At 37.8% G+C, this 19,451-nt stretch overlaps 1 protein-coding gene and 2 long non-coding RNA genes across 20 annotated transcripts in view; 1 reads left to right on the forward strand and 2 right to left on the reverse strand.

Annotated features, from left to right (window-relative positions):
- LOC6620407 (transcription-associated protein 1) overlaps window positions 1–4,115 on the reverse strand; it is a 56,354-nt gene extending 52,239 nt beyond the window's left edge. For 2 of the 5 annotated variants that reach the window (XM_032717070.1, XM_032717069.1), the window contains exon 1: window positions 3,819–4,113. In XM_032717070.1, the coding sequence (XP_032572961.1) occupies window positions 3,819–4,055 (237 nt within the window). In that variant the 5' untranslated portion in view covers window positions 4,056–4,113. Of the gene's footprint in view, window positions 1–3,818 lie in introns of all 5 variants that reach the window. The other 3 variants (XM_032717068.1, XM_032717072.1, XM_032717071.1) reach the window with 3 other exon arrangements.
- An 873-nt stretch (window positions 4,116–4,988) lies between these two features.
- On the forward strand, window positions 4,989–14,107 carry LOC116800411. Of its 2 annotated transcripts, none has more exons than XR_004361355.1 (2): window positions 4,989–5,805; window positions 11,584–14,107. It is a non-coding gene; the product is annotated as an uncharacterized LOC116800411 (long non-coding RNA). The 2 variants fall into 2 exon arrangements; XR_004361356.1 differs by having other exon boundaries at window positions 4,989–5,717.
- LOC116800410 lies at window positions 9,572–19,217 on the reverse strand. Of its 13 annotated transcripts, none has more exons than XR_004361343.1 (4): window positions 19,087–19,217; window positions 13,080–19,031; window positions 12,735–13,009; window positions 9,572–12,671 (listed from the first exon to the last, which is right to left on the reverse strand). It is a non-coding gene; the product is annotated as an uncharacterized LOC116800410 (long non-coding RNA). The 13 variants fall into 13 exon arrangements; XR_004361345.1 differs by having other exon boundaries at window positions 13,080–13,567; window positions 13,674–19,217; XR_004361346.1 differs by having other exon boundaries at window positions 13,080–13,105; window positions 13,205–19,217.
- Window positions 19,218–19,451: the final 234 nt, after the last annotated feature.

Genomic DNA, 19,451 nt, shown 5'->3' on the forward strand with positions numbered 1-19,451 from the left:
TATATTTAGCTTTAATTGGTTTACTCCTAAGCCGTATGGCGGATGCCTCTTATTATCGCTATTCTCTATATTTTTTGAAAAAACTATCCGCTACATTTGACATATTTTTTCAAAAACCAAATGTTGAGCTAATAAGCCAAATGTCGAGAAATAATAAGTAGATTTATGTGTATAGCGATATCAAATGTTTTATTTGGGCTGACATTAGGTAATATTGGAGGCAATAACATCAGTGATGTCGGTCGAGTATTAAGACGTTCGAGTTCGCATTGAAATATTTAACGACGAACCATCTGAATCAAAACTGAAAAAACTGAAGATCCTGAGCAAGAAGAGTAGCAGACGTTACGCGGAGTGCAGATGCGAATCAGATGCAAGCTTTTCTTCAAGCTGTGTTACCCATGTGAAGAAGAGTGTGGTGCTTAGATCCGCATGCACGACCATTGCTGGAGTTGCACTTCCAGTTGATGACCAGTCTTTTTGCTTATTTTAATTGATCAGCAGGGATCATGTTTTTAAGGCTCTCCCAGGAGCATTACAGAAGCCACATGTTGAAGGGCTGAGACTTGTGGCAAGACGGTCGGACCTACGCAACACAGATGTTGAATTACTTTCCCCCTGATTTCCTGGGGCTTAGCTTGTCATGGCAAAATCCATAGTCTCCAGAACCTTGCTGCTCCAGAAAATACGCCATGGAATCCCACGTTGGGATTAAATTTTTGAAGGCTGGGTATTCCAAATACTCCTCCTATTTGGGCTGACTCGCCGGAAGCATTGAAACGGAACCAAACTGTACACTGTTGGCCACAATCACTCGGAGAAATGCAATCAGCAAAGATTGAGTGCAGATGCATTTGTGAAGTCTGCTTTGAAATCTCCCCCTGAACTAAGTATTTTAGAGTCACGAGAATCATCAACAATAACTATACGGCAGAAGCAGATATTCTAAATTCCGTTTAGGCGGGAAGATGAGCCCAATGAGGAATTAGCGACAGCTTCTGTTATTTGGCTCTGTACGCGCAAAATATAACTCCTTGTGTATGTATATGCACTCATATGTTCACTACCTTTAATCTTGTCTGAATATTCCAGACACAAATTGTTATTCAACAGAGCACTCAGCAGCAACAGCGATTTAAGTAAAGTTAAAGCTCAAAACCGCCTTGTATGATTTGCACATATATTGTTTATGCACAAATCACGGAGTTACTATTATGCGGTATCAAAGTAGAATTTCATAATTTGTCCCACTCGAAACGAAAGATCACTGTTTTACGACCTCCAGAGTGTTAAGCCTGTCTAAGCCTGTAGGTTCCGATGAAATTCCTGGCTATGTACTTAGATTCTGTGCGGAAGTCTTTAGCAAGCCTCTACTGAAACTCTTAATTTTATCCCTGGAATCCTCACAGTTCCCCCTCTGTGATCACTCTCCATAAAAAAGTAATAAATTGGATGCAAGCGATGACAGAAGTCTTTTAATTATCGGCTACTTGCTTTTGAAAATGTTTTCACTCTTCATTTGCAGGACCTTTGTAGGTCAATTACATTACCATGTCAGCACGGTTTTATGAAACTCAGATCAACAACCACTGACCTTTTGCAGTGTGTCATCTTGAGAAATTCACTTGTATTCTCCGGGTCACATCCGGTGTCCCACAAGGGAGCCACCTTGGTCCGCTCATTTTTACCCTATTTATTAACGATCTTCCCTTAGTAATAAAACATTCGCGTGTAATTATGTACCCCGACGATGTCGAATTATGCCTTCATTATAAGGTAATTTCTTGTCATTTGGACTTAAAATCCGATCTAGATAGCTTTCAAATATGGTGCCATGATAGCCTACAAAACATAAATGGCACCAAGTGTAAAGTTATGACGTTTAGTCGTGTCAACCCAATACACGCGACTTACTCTTTAAGTGGTTGCTCCTTGGACAGAATAACACGGTTTGATAATCTTGTGGTTCTTCTGTGGTTCCGTAAACTAACATTTTCAGATCATATTTCGACTATTGTCAATAAGTTTTTATAAAAAGGTGGTCAAAGAAATTGAGATGTCAATAATTTCATGGGACTGTCCATAAAAAAATGTCCATGTGGACCTGATATGTAGCAGCGTCGCTTCCCGGGTGAATATAGGAAGACAGATTAAACGGCTTCTAATCCGTGCCAGATATAGCCACCGCCAACTGATCCGAAATGGAGTCATTATCGAACAGTTTGATGAGTGTATTACAGTAAGTGCGGCAAACAGGCAAAAGTTAGTGTTAAGCCAGGTTTCAACCAGTAGTATATTATCGTAATCGTTTTTAGAGCCCAGTGTAAACGATGCTACAGTCTGATTAAACTTCCTTTATAACGACCTTTCTTTTGAGATGCTCGCCACCGACTGCCCCGTCTGGCGCGTTCTCATTTTCTTATGCTCCGTGTGTACATGTGTGAGTGAGCTAGACAAACATTCTTATTGCTTAAAGCTAGCTTATAAAATGGACCGAGATGACAATATAATTCTTATATCTACCGTACGTAAACTATGCTACTGCACGGTCCAGGGGCCTTTTGATTATCCATCCTACCACACCAGGAAGACTAGTTGTGTCTTAATTCTCATGCCAGCCTTGTTTTGAAAATATAAGTTTAGTTCTTCTTTTAGATGAATTAGATCGTGTTGATGTAATACGTGCCAGGAATTAATAAGAAAGTGTAATGCATTCCATTTATACTCCTAATTTTTTTCAATGTCGGTGTAGTAGGCATGTCGTGGGCCGAGAAATTTCCGAGCCTATGGGATAGGGAATTGGCAAAACGGTCCACTTAACATATAAAGATACATATTTTACGTTTTTGCACGCTCCAGAATTTTTGAAATCGTTAAAGCCAGCTCAAGTACGCAGCGGATCGTGTTCTCAAGTATGGTGTTACTAACACTACAATTCCTTTCAAGGTCAACGCTAAGAATAAACAAAATGAAGACGTAGTTTTCACGTCTTTATTCATTTGATCCCAGCTGAAGACCTAAACTGGTGTTGAAAATCTTACGTTTACTGCCCTTTTGTTTACATTATTTCGGTAACAACGCTTTGGATATTGATTGTATACAAACAACGAATATGGATTGTTTGCATTGAAAGAACCCCTCTGCTTATTCTTTTCTCTGAGGACAGTGCTGAGCAGGCGTGACAAAATGGGTCAAGAAACTTGAGCTGATCAGGATCGCTAGCTAGCCCAGTCTTGAAATTAAGCATGACGTTTACAGAGCTTTAGACGTATGTTACCCCGCCAGCAAGCTGCACAAAACACCAATTTCTTTAGTTTCAAGTTTTCCAAACATAATACTAGCTAAGAAAGCACATAATAAATAATAAATGTGTTTAAAATTTAAAAATTAAATGAAGTTTATATCGAAAATAAAAATATACTCTTTTTGCAATCAGTTTTGCGTTGAAACATACTTTTACTGGCAATGTATTTATATTCTCCGCGCAAAACTAAGTAGCTGCCTAGCATAAACACAATGCACGGTCGTTTTGAATATCAGAAACAGCGGTTTTCAGTTTTGAAAGATTGTTCCTAGGGCACCGGTAGCTCTCTCTATCGTACATATGTAATATGCTAAACATAAATAAGTATTTAAAATATACTATATTATACAAACATAAAAGTGCTGATTATTGGGAGTTACAAATGTAAACACAAAACATTTTCATTTTTTTAAATATAACTATATTAAAGTCAAAATTCATAGACAGTTATTACAAACAAGTATTAATTAATTTCTTAATTTAAGACTATACAATGCTAAATTTAAAAACTTACGTGTTGCATTGTGTTTTCTTGAATAAACTGAGGTTCACCATCCTGAAGTATCCGCATAAATATTTTTAAAGAATTTTCTAAGAACGACGGATATGCCGGACTTTGCATTATCATTTCAAAGTGTTCACTCAGCTCTTGAGTAGCTTTAAGCTTAAGTTCATCTTTAGAAGAGGAATCATTTAAAATATTTAAATAATTCCGAAATGTATTCACCGGCACATTTTCAATAACCGACATTGTTGAATGTTAACTTGTTAAACAACTAGACCGCTGTAAACAATAAGGAATCGTCGGAAATTCTCTGACCGATAAATTCGATTTTATTTCTTTTCAAGATTTTTAGCATATTAGAAATTTTGAAAAAGGTACACCAAAATATTTTACAAGAATTGCAAATTTTTTGTAATATAGAGCTCCCACTGAATGCATCTATATGCATCATTTTTTTCATAATCTTCAGAGTTAAAAATTGGAACGGTATAAATTCCATGTTATTTGCATTTTTCCTGCAGGATACGGAGTATATCTTTAAGTTAAATTTAAATGTTGTTTTATTGCTATTTTATTTCAAAGATTGTCTAAATCTATCAATATTTACGTGTGGGAAATTCAACATAATAAATTCCATTTTTATTCTATTTATTTATTTTACTAGATTATTAATGATGTAAAATTTTTCTTTGATATATGTCGGTCGAAATACTCGGATTATTACTTATATGGTATAAATAATAAAATAGTGCCAATAGTTCAAAATAAATAAATTTTAAGACTGCATTAATACAAAATTAATAAATTCACTTAGTTCCCCAAGATTTTTAAAAACTCTATTTGACTTTAGTGCGTTTGTTGCGGATATGGTCACTGAAATGTTTGACGTTTTTGTAAAAAGAATTTAAAAATATACATTTAATTATGCAAATTAAAATAATATAGTAACACTATTTAATAATTTAAAAAATAGTTCTCATATTTATTATTTATTCTGTGATAGACTTTTTCACTTATACTATTACAAGACACTTAATTACTAGCTTATCTTTGTTTTTATGTGGTTCACGATTTCGTCCAGATTCAGACTGATCTTCTAATCCTTAATCCTGATCCACTCAACCTCGCCCAGAAGCTTTTTATTCGAACTTTATCCAACTTTCAGTTGTTTCAGATAAAAGCTTTATGTTGAAGTTATTTCAATGCATTGTGAAATTAAAATTTGCTGACTGATGCAGTTTGATTGAAGCGCAAAAAGTTGATTGATTAATTTTGGTTATTTACCGGGGTGCTAAGTATTGGCGCCAAAGAAGGGCAAAGGCAAGCAGCCTAAGGCAGCCCTAAGTGTTGGTGACAAAGACAAGGACAAAGGCAATGCTGCTGAGATTGGAGTTTGAAATTTGTTTATTAACTTGGACAGATTGCTATATTTATAGGTTGTATAGCTTGCATATATTGTTGCAGACGTGGAACTCACCAACAATGACAAGTCTTAAGATCACTCCACACTTAAGGATGATGACAAAAAGATTCGGTGAAACCAAAAAAATTTTTTAAACTATTTTTCTAATATGTTTGCGTTTCATATATAACTTACGAGCGGAGAAGACTAAGATCTAAAATACTATTATAAAAGTAAATCAAGTTGTTATCTTTGGGATTATGACCCAATAATAAAAACCCAAGAAATAACGTGTAATAATTTCAGAACCATAAAAATTAATCAACTCAATTCAATGACATAAACTTTGAACCCTTTGAAATAAATTTTTCCCAAGATCCCAGTGATGACCGGCATTGCCAACAATCAAGCATCGGAAAAGCGTGAAGAGAGAGTGAGAGGGAGCAGACAGTTTACTCTAGTGCAGTCGACCAAGGAACGCGCTGTGTCAATGGCAAGACATATTGGTAATAAATTGACTTCCACCGAAAGCCAAAAAGTGTGTTACGTTACTAAATAATCGGGTCATTACATTGGCGACGAGTGACAATATCGGTAATAATAATATTAACTAAAAAAATTTGGTAAATTTGCCAATCAGACAAAGAAGAAGAGGCCGAAAGTTTGTGTGCACTTGAAAAAAATACCCGTTTTAAATGTGTCAGCCGACATATAGATGGAAATAATAAGGAAAAGGAGAGAAGGAGTAAGCAGAGAGAATGCAAATCGGCACTTTGCCAACAGAAACCAACTTCGAGCACAAAGTGGAATGAGTGGTTTTGCAGTACAAGCACTAAAAAGAGGAGCTGAGTAGTGGTACAAGCCAAAACATATAACAAAAAGAAATTTATTAATGCACACAAACAAATAACTCAAAAAAAAGAGAAGAAATTATTACCATCTTTTAAGAAAAAAACTAGGGAATTAATATGAGTTGCAAAAAAAAAAAAATTTAAAGGTCATGTGAAGCAGGCTACCTTATGCAAGCCAAATAAGGAAAAACAAACAAACGAAAACAGCTAAACCTCAAATGTAAATTGGGGATATTATTGAACTGAGGCTGGGTAATAATTAAAAGCCAATATATATATCTAAAAGTTGTTTTCGTTGAAAATCCTAACTCTCGGTCCCATAATGGAAATGACTATATAAAGTATATATATATATGGTGTCGTGATAACGTATTATATTTAAATGGCTCCAAGTGTAAAGTTATGACCTTTTGTCGTGCCAACCCAATACGCACGACTTACACTCAAAGTGGTTGCTCCTTGGACATAATAACATGGATTGATGATCTTCGTGTTCTTCTGGACCCTAGACTAACGTTTTCAGACAAGATATGGACCATTGTCAATAAGGCCAGGGGTGTGATTGATTTTATAAAAAGGTGGTCAAAGATATTGGATGATCCTTAAATGACCAAAGCCTTATTTATTTCGCTAGTCCGTCCGATCACCTGTTTGGAGTCCACAATACGTAGTTCACTCGGATTGCACTGAATCGGTTTACCGATTCACCATCGTGGTGATATTAATAGTCCCGAATTGACCCCTACAGAGTATTATGTTCTTTCTATAATAGACTTTATTCTATTCTCAGTAATTTTGCCTCTGCCGCTCTTAAAGCAATCAATTCTAACTTTTTTAACACATAATAAAATAGTACTAATATTTATACATTTCCACGTTTATATACTCTTTCATATATCGCGTTTGGCAGGTTTAGAGCGTTAGAGTGAGCGTCGCAAAAAGTTTTTTTGAAAATAGATAGAAATTTACAAATCTAATAAAATTATGAACAAATATACAAAAAAATATCCAAAATGTGAGCGTGTCATTTTAGACCGGCTTTAGAGCGTTAGAGAGGGCGGGACAAAAAAAACTAATAAAATAATTTAAAAATGTCAAAAATATTTTCAAAAATGTGGGTGTGGCAGTTTTGGGCGGTTTGGTGGCGTTAGTGGGGGCCTGGCTAGATCGCCTCGGCAATTGATCCTGATCAAGAATATATACATATTATTTACATAGTCGGAAACGCTTCCCGTTTCGTCTCCTGTTTTTGATTGTTACATTCTTTTCATCGAATCTGGTATATATGTTTTTTTTTGTTTACACAAATGTTATTATTCCTAATAACTTATACCACAGAGATTTATAATTTCTAGCGAGTATTTACATATGTACATATTACGTTTAACGTAAATAGGGAGTCTATTAATTAATTAATATATCAGCTTGGCAGATCTGTAGGGTGAATGCGGTGAAGCCTGCTATTCGCCCTTAGTCCCATTACACATCTCCTCTTCAGGAGTTTTCGAGCCAACTGGTTCGGGTGGTTTCACAATTTATTTACTAGCATGTCATTGGGATCTGTAAGCGACATGTCGTGCGTAAGCAGCCTATACAGTGTTGGACCTAACACACTTCCCAGGGGTACGCCTCCTTTGACCCTCTTTGCACGTGCAGGGAGCTTTTAATCAAAAGGAGCTGAAAGCCTGCTGGATGTTCAGATAAGCTCCAACGACGTACTCCTTTCCATGGAAACCCTCCAGAACAAAGTTCACTCCGCGGTATAGCTGCTCAGGTGTGCCATGCCTGAGTCTAAAACCAAACTGAAACTTTGGGATAGTTTTTTGGACCACTCGGGACTTGAGTAATCTTCTCAGGATGCACCTCTCAAGTAATTTGCCAAATGCTGAAATCAGGCTTATTGGGCGATAGTCTAATTCCTACGCTGGCTTGCTACTTTTATGGAGCATAATGATATTCGTCTTCTTCCAGGCGCTGGCGAGGTGTCCCAGTCGACGAGCAGAGTTGAAAATCAGTTCAAAGCATAACAAAGCTTTATGGGGCACCAGCTTAATGTAGCAGTTGTCGATGTGATTCTCACCTTGTTATTGCGAAGGGATTTGATATAATCTTTCAATTCCGTGAGTTTAATAGGCTTTACAGGAAGAGTTATCTCCAATGGGCCTTCTAGGGTTTTAGCAACCAGTTGTACTCGTCTTGGCGATGCTGTCTCGAACGGCTTAAATCTTTTCTCAGGCTTTCTGGCAAACGCAGCTCTGTCCTGAGGTGATTTTGCCCAAGTGCCATCTGGGCCACGAACTGGAAAGCAACTAGCCTCTTGAATCTCTTCGTGACCTTCCACATCGCAATTTTTGAGTTTTCGTCGGCAGTAGCTTTCCCCAGGAACGCTAGATACGAAGATACTTAACTCCAAAATCTTCCCAGGTATGTACACAATATACAGGTATGTGTAACGAATCGATTTTCTGTTTCTGCTCGCTACGAATTGAAACGGCTAGCTCAGAGAGTTTGAGCGTTCGTCCCACCAAATTTATTATTTGTGTGATTGCCCGACAACGGAATAGCAGATGGTTCTTATTATAGTCGATTTATTCTACTGTATTATGGCTGACTCCTCCGGTGATCTCGCTGCTCTTGCGGCGTTTCTCCTGCAACGCCTTGCCTTCGTTGTCCTGTGTACTCCTTGACAACGGACGACGTGTGGGCCCGGCCAGGATTAGGATGTTATGGGGCAGGGTGTATCGTCCACGCGCGAGGCAACGCTCGGCCTGGGACCACCTTTGCTGACCACTGACTCCACTGACCCTCACAGACACGCCAGGATTTTCTCCACCACTCCCAGAATCACTCTTCCCTTGCAGTGCTCGTCCTTCAATTCCTGCGGGCCACTTGCTGCCCGACGCTTCCACTGTATATTCTTTCGTTACTTGTCCGCGCGTTCTCACTCCCGACCACCTTCTTTCAACGCTCCGTCTCACTACTTCCTTTCACGCGCGGTCTGGTTGACTGAATCCACTCCTCCGCCTTCAGACTCCGTTCCGACTGCGCGGCCGCGTCCTGACCTCGCCGGTACTCTCCTGGACTGTTCTTGCGTACGTACGACTCCTCGCGTGTTGTGACTGACTGCCGCGGGCTGCACTTGCGCCGTCCCTTTATAGGGCGCAGGGATCCCGTTATTTCCCCTTTTGAGCACGGCCCGCTCGGGTACAAGGTCCATCTCATATACCGTTAGTTCACGGTGCGTCCTCTTCGTGCATTTCCCGTTACCGTTCGACCTTCGTGCCCTTGGCCGGCTCGAGAAATATGTCATTTTCTGATAGATCTGTTTATATTACGTACAGTCTTCTGCATTCCGCAGTCTTCTGTATTCCCAGAATATCTAAATCATTTGTCCGCTATCCAATCTGTCTCACATAGACTGTCTGATTGGGGCCAATTGGTAGTTCTAGATGATTTTAATATACCTTTTACAGATACCAATGTGTTCCCCAGAAGGAAAGTCGAAAATCTATTTATCTATCTATCTATCTATTTATTTATCTATCTATTTTCCTTATAGCACGACATGAATTTATTGACGAAACTGTTTTGGTCAATTTTTGGATCTAAGTCTTGTAACAAGTCCTGAAAGTTTGTTTTTGTCCAGAGTAGCACCTCCTGCTCAATCTGAAAATAGAAATAAACCTACTTTAGTGGTGAAAATCAACATAGTTAGCGTAATAAAAAAAATTCAGAGAAGTTAACCACGCGAATTCATAGTTTTCGCAAGCCAAAATTTCTGAGGATAAATAATTACACCCTTTACTATATATAGGGTATACCATATTCGTTACATACATACATAGTTTTGTAACAGACAGAAGGCAGCGTTTCCTACCATATAAAGTACATTTATAATTGATCAGGATCAAAAGCCGAGTCGATACTGCCATGTCCGTCTTTCAGTCTGTCCGTCTGTCCGTCCATATGAATGTCGAGATCTCATGAGCTATATATACAGCTGCGATTAAAATAATAGCACTACTGCAGGTGGAAAGTTGATTTCCTAAAAAAAGGTATTGAATGTTTCTTTTTTAAAGTCCGATTGCATGAATAATAAGTACCATATGTTTTCTCTGTAAGCAAGAAATTTTTAGTCTCTCAATGTAACGGTTCTTTTTGTTTTTGGGCACTTTCTGCAAAAGGGCGCTAAATGAGGCGGTAACAAAAATAGCACTGACCACGTTTTTGCTGAATAAAATTAATAGGAGTGATGGCTTTGTGTTTTTTTTCGACAATTTTTGAAAAAAGGAGTTGCATTAAAGGTTTTAATTGAATTTTTTTCGAAAGAAGACCAAAAATTCTCTAGTTATGGGTCGGGGAAAGCATTTTACCGTCGAAATAAGGAATTTGATTAAAAACATGATCTCTGAAGGTAAAACCTACGCTAAAATGGGACGGTTTTTTGGTTTTTCAAGCAATATGATCCGCAATGCATTGCTGTTTGTAGAAAAGAACGAAACACGTGGAAGAAACCTCTTAACATCCAACGTGGAGATCAAGCGCTTGGATCGGCAAAGCAAGAAGGAGCCTTTTAAGCCAGCGACGGAACTGAAGAAGGAGCTTCAGATAGCTGCAAGCGTAGAAACAGTTCGCAAACACTTAAGACAAAACAACCTTAATGTGTGCAGTCCCAGAAAAGTCCCACTTCTGACTGCGAAGCATGTGGCAAAGCGAATCGAATATGCCAAGATACGCAAGGACTGGCCTGTGGAGAAGTGGCGCCACATTTTTATGGTCAGTTGAGAGCAAAATTGTGTTTTTTGGTTGGAAAGGCTCTCGGTCTTATGTTCGGCGTCCACCACGAACTGAAAATAATCGTCGCATCACCTTTATGACGGTAAAGCACGGGGGATCAAACATCATGGTATGGGCTTTTCATACTATGGAGTAGATCCGATTCATATGATTCAAGGCATCATGGATCAGCACATTTACACAGATATCGTTTTTTTTGGACATTTCAACAGGATAACTACCCAAAAAACACGAGGAGGAAGGCTCGAAAGTGGTTTGAGCAGAAATCGATCCGAGTAATGAAATGGCCTGCTCAGTCACCCGATTTGAATCCAATCGAAAAACTTTGTGCGGACGTGAAAAAAAGGTTTATGAAGCCAAACCAAACAATATCGAAGAACTTTGGATTCATGGGTGATCGAGGATCAAGGATTCATGGAGCAAAATTCCTCAAAAACGGTACCAGGACTTGGTGGACTCCATGCCAAGAGGATGCGCAGCTGTCATTGCCTACAATGGTCACGCAACCAAATATTAAGATTCTTTAAACATAGTTCTTAAGATATAATCCATTTGTTGAACTCCTATTTTATTTTTTTATTTAGTTTTAGCAAAATACGAGAAACAGTGCTATTTTTGTTACCGCATAAATTTTGAGGTTTTTTTTTTTGTTTTACCAATTATTTTTAAAATATCCATTAGCAAAAAATTTTCTGAGCCTGACATCACTCATCTTCTACTATAGTTTTGCTGAAGGAGGACAACATTCCACCGTTGAGATGGCAGCTTGGGCTCATCTAGGAAGTCATATCCGGCGGGGACGGCGACATCAGAGTAGCCATCGCCGAACTAGCCGTTCTGGCCATATATTCCAATATAGTTGCAACCGTAACCCTTTCAATAAGGGGAGTATGTTCGGAGAACATCGCTAGCGCATAGTCATGCGCGCATAGGTCTCATCTCGCCCTTCTTTCTTCTCTTGCTAAAACAGAGCATAAATATACATTAATATAATCAAAATATAACCCTAAGAGTGGCATATTGGTTGTCTTCCCCGTAAACAATTTGGTTTATGAAATAACATGGCAAATAGATCGGTTATTGCTTGATTTAATGTTACCGTAGTTTTTTTTAAGAAATAGCGAGGAAGGGTACGAAATTGGTTTGGAGGTATGTTAGAGATTGACGGTTAACAAATTATTTAATTCCGGCTTTCGCAATAAAATTATTTAACCTCCGAAAAATGGCCTTGCGAAAACAATGAATTCGTTTGGTTGACTTCTGATTTCTCTTTTATTACCGTAACTATGTCGATTGTCACTCGAAAGTAGGTTGATATGGATCTTCAGGTTGAGTAAGAAGCGCTACTCAGACATAGATCCCATAATCAACCAAGAGAGGTTTGGATATAATTAACCTGCATTTTGATAGGAGACAACATTAATTTGCGACAGCCATAATTCGAGCCAGGCGTCAAAAAAGTCATAAAGCCAATAAATTTCTTTAAGAAGAGAAGAAGATAATGGAAATGGATAGGCACAGGCAACCGGACTCGAAGAGAGATACTTGGTGCCTGTTTTGGATTCACGTTCTCGATTGAACTTTATATCCGAAAAGTTCTCCCAAAGGCTTCGGCTGTCACGGAGCAACCTATAGATTCGAAGCATGGGTGAGAGTTTACTTACGCCGGAGCAGCGAAACTGGAAGTTCGACTGCCATTAAAATTGTTAAATACCGTTTTCTGAGCCTCGTTCGACATTGCCAGGGCGAGATTCCTATCTCTTGATCGCAGACTCTGAAAGAGGCCTAAGGTAAGCCCGAATATGTAAAGACCTAGGACACATGTGTGTCGTAAGTCATCCACAGTCAAACACTCCACATAATTATATTACTCACCACTGCGTGCTCAAGCCTAATATCACTTCAATTAAACTTAGAGTGGTTTTTAATGCATCAGCCACGTCCTGAAATCGCTCAACGATTTTTTATAGATCCGACCTACCACAATTAAGACAAATCGTTGTACATTTTTCCATCGTTTTCGTATACATCGCTATGCGAAGTATGACTGCTGATGTTATTAAGATGTTCCGCCATATCAACGTGTCAGCCGAGGATCGCAGCTTCCAATACATCCTTTGAGGAGCTTTGCCATTGCAATCATTGAGCACCTTCAAATTGAGAACATATTGACAACTGAGGCTAAAGCCATAAAATCGCCGTTCTATGTGAATGACTTACCTGGTGGAGCGAATACGGAAGTGGAACTAAATTAAATCAAAAGGGAAGTTACAGCTATTCTACAGAATGGCCAATTGGCCTTAAATGGGACCAAGTACGAGACATATTCATGTTTTCGTTCTCACCAAGAATTGATTCAGACAACATATTCTTGCGTGGCTTGCGTCATTGGAGTCTGTCGAGATACCACGATATCGTCTCTAGGCAGCGCACTCTTCAGATACACGGCTTCTGTGACGCCTCCATAAGTGCTGCTGCATCTACGCACGCATACTGAAATGTGCCAAAATTCAGAGTTGCTCCCAACAAGAAACTATCTCTATCAAAGGTAGAATTTTGTGGAGCACATTTGTACGCAGAACTCTAGCAAAATATTAAATCAATCTTCGCAGACAGAGAGCCAATCTAGTACTTATGGTGCGATTCTCTAATTGTTCTATATTGGAATCACTCGGCCACATTATCGAACTTTGTCGGCAATCGAATTGCTGAAATTCAAGAAATTACATTAGAACGCCACTGGAGGCAAGTTCCTACTGTGAGGAGTTAAAACTCTGCACAAACGCAGATGTCAACTGCGGAACGAGGGCCTACCTGTTGTCAATTACGCAACAAATCAGCCCGTAGTAACGTCATTGCAAGAGTGATGGTTTGGAGAAAGGGATTTTATAGAAACGGAATTTGTAAAGAGAGAGTTTGGAGAAACAGAGTCTGGTCAATGGGAGATTGAGAGTCTAAAGGAACAGAGTTTGGAGAAATTCAATGGGGAGAGCGCGAGTGAACCTGAAAAAAATGAAGTTAAAAAGAGGGTACATGCCTGCCGATACGAAGCTGAACTTTGGACGATGCAAACAGTAATGCCGTGGAGTTTGGATCTGGAGGCATCAAGGAATAATGGCTAAGGGTGGTCTATATAAGCAGGCTGAGCGCTGAAAGTCGATAAGAACGAGAAAACAATCGAACAACTCGAAGCAACTTTGTCGCATCGCAGTCGAGAAGGAGGCAGTAGCGGGACAGGCGAAAAAAAAGCGACGCAGCAAGGGAGCTACAGCCGTGAAAGTCAACAAGGAGGTAAAGCGGTTGCCCGGAGCATTCGTAGGAGCTGAGCAGTCGTGTTACCATCGCGACCGGTCAGAGCAGAGGTTGGTGGCGTAAACCCGGCAATTGCGTGGAGCGTTAGTGGAAACTGAACAGTCGTTTGGCGGGAACGGCCGGGACAGAGCAAGGGACAGGAGGTTACAACATTTGCCTTTAGAGCACGGCACCGGTTCACCCTTGTCTGGTAACGGTCACGCTTCCCTAAGTTCAACAGCCCATCGCGTTTCGGCGGCAATTCCTATTATCGCTGTCTACTGGTCATCGCTTGTACTCGTATGTACAAGTTTATTCAACGCTCACGACATTTCAATCGCCAACGCAAGCAGAATTGCAGACCAAGTACCGTTGTTTAGTGATACGAGTATAGCACATACACATCCATGCAGAATCTCGTTGGCTAAATCCAATAACAATATATCGTTCAAAATTACTACATAAACCTCGACTTTTAATGCTACAAATATGTAATAAATAATCAAAACCCCGACGTGATTTGTGCATAAACAATAAATAGTACAAAACTTGAAAAGCTGTTTTAAGCTTTACCTTGCTTTAATTCCAATTGTTGCTGAGTGCGTTGTTCAAGTATTAAATGCAGACAAATTAAATGCAGCGAACATTGAAAGCAACTCCGTTTGTTACGCATATAAATATATAAGTAAGGAGTTATATTTTTGCGTGTACATAGCCAAATAACTGCAGTTTCGGCTTATACATCTTTGCGCACATCTTGCTGCTTGAACAGAATTTCGAGTCGCTGTTTCTGCCCTGTACCGCTGACGCAAACAGGGTGACATTATTAAAGCGCAAGGCGGCTGCAATTTATAATGTGATCGTTGAGATTCAACAAATAATTAAGAAAATTCTCAGGGTGCTAGTGGCGCAACGGAAAGCGTTGAATCGGAGCGAATATCGCAAGACAACGGAATAAGCAGAATCAGCCCAGAAGCAGCAATCGCAACAGCACGGATGAGTTCAGCAATCACCGCCGCAACAGGGAGCGTTCCATCTCCAGAATTGCAACAAGTAGGATCCGGTAAAATGATTAAGTCACTTTTCGCCATGCCACATACAGCATTACAGGGTGCGGGCCGAAAAGAGGTCCAGGGGTCACTCGGTGGCATGATATCTACAAAGCCACCGCCTATCCCAGGACACGCAATGCAACAACAGCCCTTGCAGCAGAAGCCTCCCCGCGTCAACACCCACATCCCCATCAGGATCCGCAGCACCAGTATCCGCACTGCATGCTGGTCAATCAAACTGCCCCCGGTGGATACGTTCCCCCAGGAATCCCAGAAAGTGGAGCCCAGTTGGTGAAGAAAGAGCCTTTTACATGACAGCGTATTGTACCGAAGAAAGTGTTTTACGAAGGCGGACTGTCCTATGGATCCATGGCGCATATTTATGGCCCTGTGATCTGGTTTGCAGAACGATAGCACTTGGGCTGTTCTTTGGAATGTCAAACCTGCCGGGCCTGTTGACTTTGCTGGCTACTGGAAAACTTTCTCGCCGAGATATCATCCGCTTTGGTGGCGGAAGATGCTGATGACGACATCATCAGCAGTTACAAGTCGGCATAATGAAGAGATGTAGTCGAGTTGATAGGCTGAGGACACTATCTGGATTGACGAAGCGGGCAGTGAATAAGCTGTGACTGCTACCCCTTAGGAATTCAGTTGAAAGCCACGATTCCAACGTGGAAAGTCTTCTTTGGCTTAGCGTTCTGCTGTTCGCAATGCAAATTTTCTAACATTCGCTTTTCGTTACCTATACATATCGCATCTATGCAGAATTTCGCTAGCTAGAACCAATAAAAACATATCAATAAAAACATATAAACCTTTTGATCAATTTTTAAATTAGATATCCTAGAAATATTCGCGTTCTCTATCTGATAGTCGGGGAACTCGACTTTTGCATTCTCTCTGGTTTTGTCTGTTCTCGGTAAGTTTTTTAATTTAATTTTTTTTTATTATCTGCGAGTCATAGATAGGCAGGCGTGTCTGCGTAAAGTAGAATTTAAACTGGTATCTGTCCGGTTGTATTATGTTTAGTTTTATGGTTGTATGAGTATAAAATTGTTTCTATTCTTGTTTCCATATTTTCTCTATTATCTTTAGTATTGATAATTCGTATTTTTCAATTTATTGTTTTGTGAAGGCGTTTTACATCTGCTACTCCTGTTGTGCTCGTGGTTATAATTATTCCTTCATTATTCAGCCAAACTTTCAAAATTTGCTAATTTTGAGTAGACGTCAATACAGGATAAATATTGTTCATTGTCAATAGCATAAAAATTAATGACGTCTGGGATTTTTTCAAATATTACTTTCGGTGGTCTATGTTCTGTTTTTGCAAGATTGCAGATTTCGCAATCAATAATGATATTTTGAATTAATTAATAATAATGAGTTTCTTTAAAAAGTCGTTTTATTTTTTCGATATGAGTGTGTAATAATACATTTCTCGAATTCAGCGTAAGAGTTTTAGTTTAATTATACTTTTTAAATTGTTACGTTACTGTTTGGGTTAATAGTTTAATGATACGCATCTTGAAAGTGGGAAAAGTCACTGTTATTATGTATGTAAATTTCGCTACTGTGGTTTAGAAAATATTTTCTTAACAAGCCTTTTGCTTTTGGTAGTCGTATTAGTATTTTATGATTTTAACTTTAGTGAAATATTTTGATATGTCTACTTGGTTTATGGAATCTTTTATAAATTCTATTTGTCTATTAAAATTATTTAATGGTTTTTAAGTGATTTAAATATAATTTACGGTACTTTCTGATGCACTGTGTTGCTGCTGTTGAAATATTTTCTTCTTCATTTATCATATTTTTTTTAAATTTTAACGCGTGATAAAGCGCTTGCTACGTAATTTAGTTTTCCTTTCAAATATTTTAATTTAATTTTTTAAAGTTTACAATAAAAACATGGACAAAAGTGGTTGCCCCATCAATTTCTAATAATTGTTTTTCTATTGTACAATAATTTTTTTCGTTGTAATTGGTTTATTATCTTGTGGATATTACAGCTCCTATAGCAAAATTGCTGACATCACTAGTAACTTGAAATGATTTTAAAAATAGGGGCAAATGAGAATAGGGTAAAGGGCTCTAAATTTTTCAAAAGATTTATTATATGATTATTTATTATGATTATTTTTATGATTATTTATTATTTTATTTTAATTATTTCTCCTTTTATAGAAATACGGGGAAAGGTTCCGCTATTTTTACAGATTTTGGAATGAACTTGCGGTAATATCCGCATAATCGGATTTAATTTCTTTAGTGGTTTTTGGAATGGGAAATATTTCGATAGCTTTTAATTTCTTTATTTAAAATATCTTATAAAACCTTAACAGTATATATATTCTTGATTAGGATCAAAAGCCAAATCGATATCTAAGGAACTATAAAAGCTAGAGGGTTCACTAAGAGCATGCAGATTTTGGAGACATAGACATAGACATTTCATATTTTTTTTAACGTTGTAACTTTGTATGCATTTTCACAAAAAAAAATTGCCACTCCGACAAACCAACTAAAACTGCCAAGCCCAAAATTTTGAAAAATTTGTAAGTTATTTTTAATTTTATTCCACAATATGTACATATCGAAATCCCAGAAAAATGATTAAATTTCGCGTTTGCATTTCTACTAGCTAAGTAACGGGTATTTGATAGTCGGGGAACTAGACTATCAGATCAAATAACTATCGCTGGTGGACGGAACTGTTACGAGATTTGTTTGTACATTTATATTTCGAAGAAGCTTTCCTTACCATCATGCATTTCTTAACCGGTTTATTTATGTGATATATGTACATAGATATATATATATATATATATATGTACACATATGAATGTATACATATAAGCTGTCCCATAAAATTAAGATGGGAACATTTGAGGTTAAACTTGAGTCTACATAACAACTTTTACATTTAAACTATGCTCAAATATTTCTGGATCACTGTAGTTACAATTATAACTTGTTGTTGTTTAAGTCAGAATCTAATTCAAGGCAAGGATATTAATATGATTTCGACTGTAAAAAACAAAATTATATCCGAAGATTCAAGGCAGCTGAGTAGACAAAAAAACGATGTTAGCACCCCAAATTTTATTAGACTTGTACTATTACGTTTACTTTACGGAATCGCCACAAATATGGGGTTAGAAGACCAATTGGAAGACGTATTTAACGGCGCTCTTGTCCCACCAAGTGGTAATGATGCACTTGATTTTGAGGAATATGGTGATGATGATAATAGCCCAATATTATTGGAAAATATCTTCAGTGATGACAATTAAAATTTAATTAAAATTATTTTAAGTATAACTTGTGTGTCAATATAATAAAATTAATTTAAAAAATTACTTTTAATAGTTTATGTTTTGTTTCTGTGAACACATAACTACAATATTATACAGAAAAAAAATATATATATATGTTTTCTCTATATCACACTGAACGCATTTTGGAATATTAAAGCAATGAAGATATTATGGGCCTTGCTAAATATTATATATTATAGAAACTACTTTAATTAACCTAATTGTTGATTTCCGCGAATCCAAGTTGTCATGTCACAGTGTAACTATCACTGAATGGTCATGTTGTTTATGGAAATATCCACACACAACGAAACAATTTCTTCTTCCACAATAAAGAAGCTTGATAGAAGCATTCATAGGAAGACTTCTTAGAGTGATCTACCAAAGACAGTAGAATAACAAGATGCGTAACGGCCATACATTGGCTTTGCACTTTGCACTTTTTTTGGTGACGTTCCTCTCTCCACTCGCGAAAACTGAGAGCGTAAAAAATCTAAAAATAGAATCTGCTTTCTTGTGTGAGTAAAAACAATAAACGTGAACGTGCATATGAGTGCGTACTTGTGCTAGAAGACGATTATCGGGACAAAATCAATTTTGATCTAAGAATCAAATACAGTATGTCAAGAAACTGTTTACACACTGTAAAATAAGTAGAATTTTTTGTATACACATTTGGAGTTTTCAACAATTTCGTTGCAAAACTTTAACAGGGTACTGGTAACACTATCTTTTACATAATTAATATTAAGTTCATCAATATTTCATTAAAATAAAGTTGCTATCTGGAATTGTTATTACTGTTGTAATCCAAAACATAAATTTTCCAACAAATAAAAATACATATTAAAAAATGTATTTCTAATATATATTATTATGTGATATTTTGTACAGAGATTCGGCTATTACTATTTCTATGTTATATT

The sequence above is a fragment of the Drosophila sechellia genome, chromosome 2R (assembly GCF_004382195.2).
Source record: "Drosophila sechellia strain sech25 chromosome 2R, ASM438219v1, whole genome shotgun sequence".
NCBI lineage: Eukaryota > Metazoa > Arthropoda > Insecta > Diptera > Drosophilidae > Drosophila > Drosophila sechellia.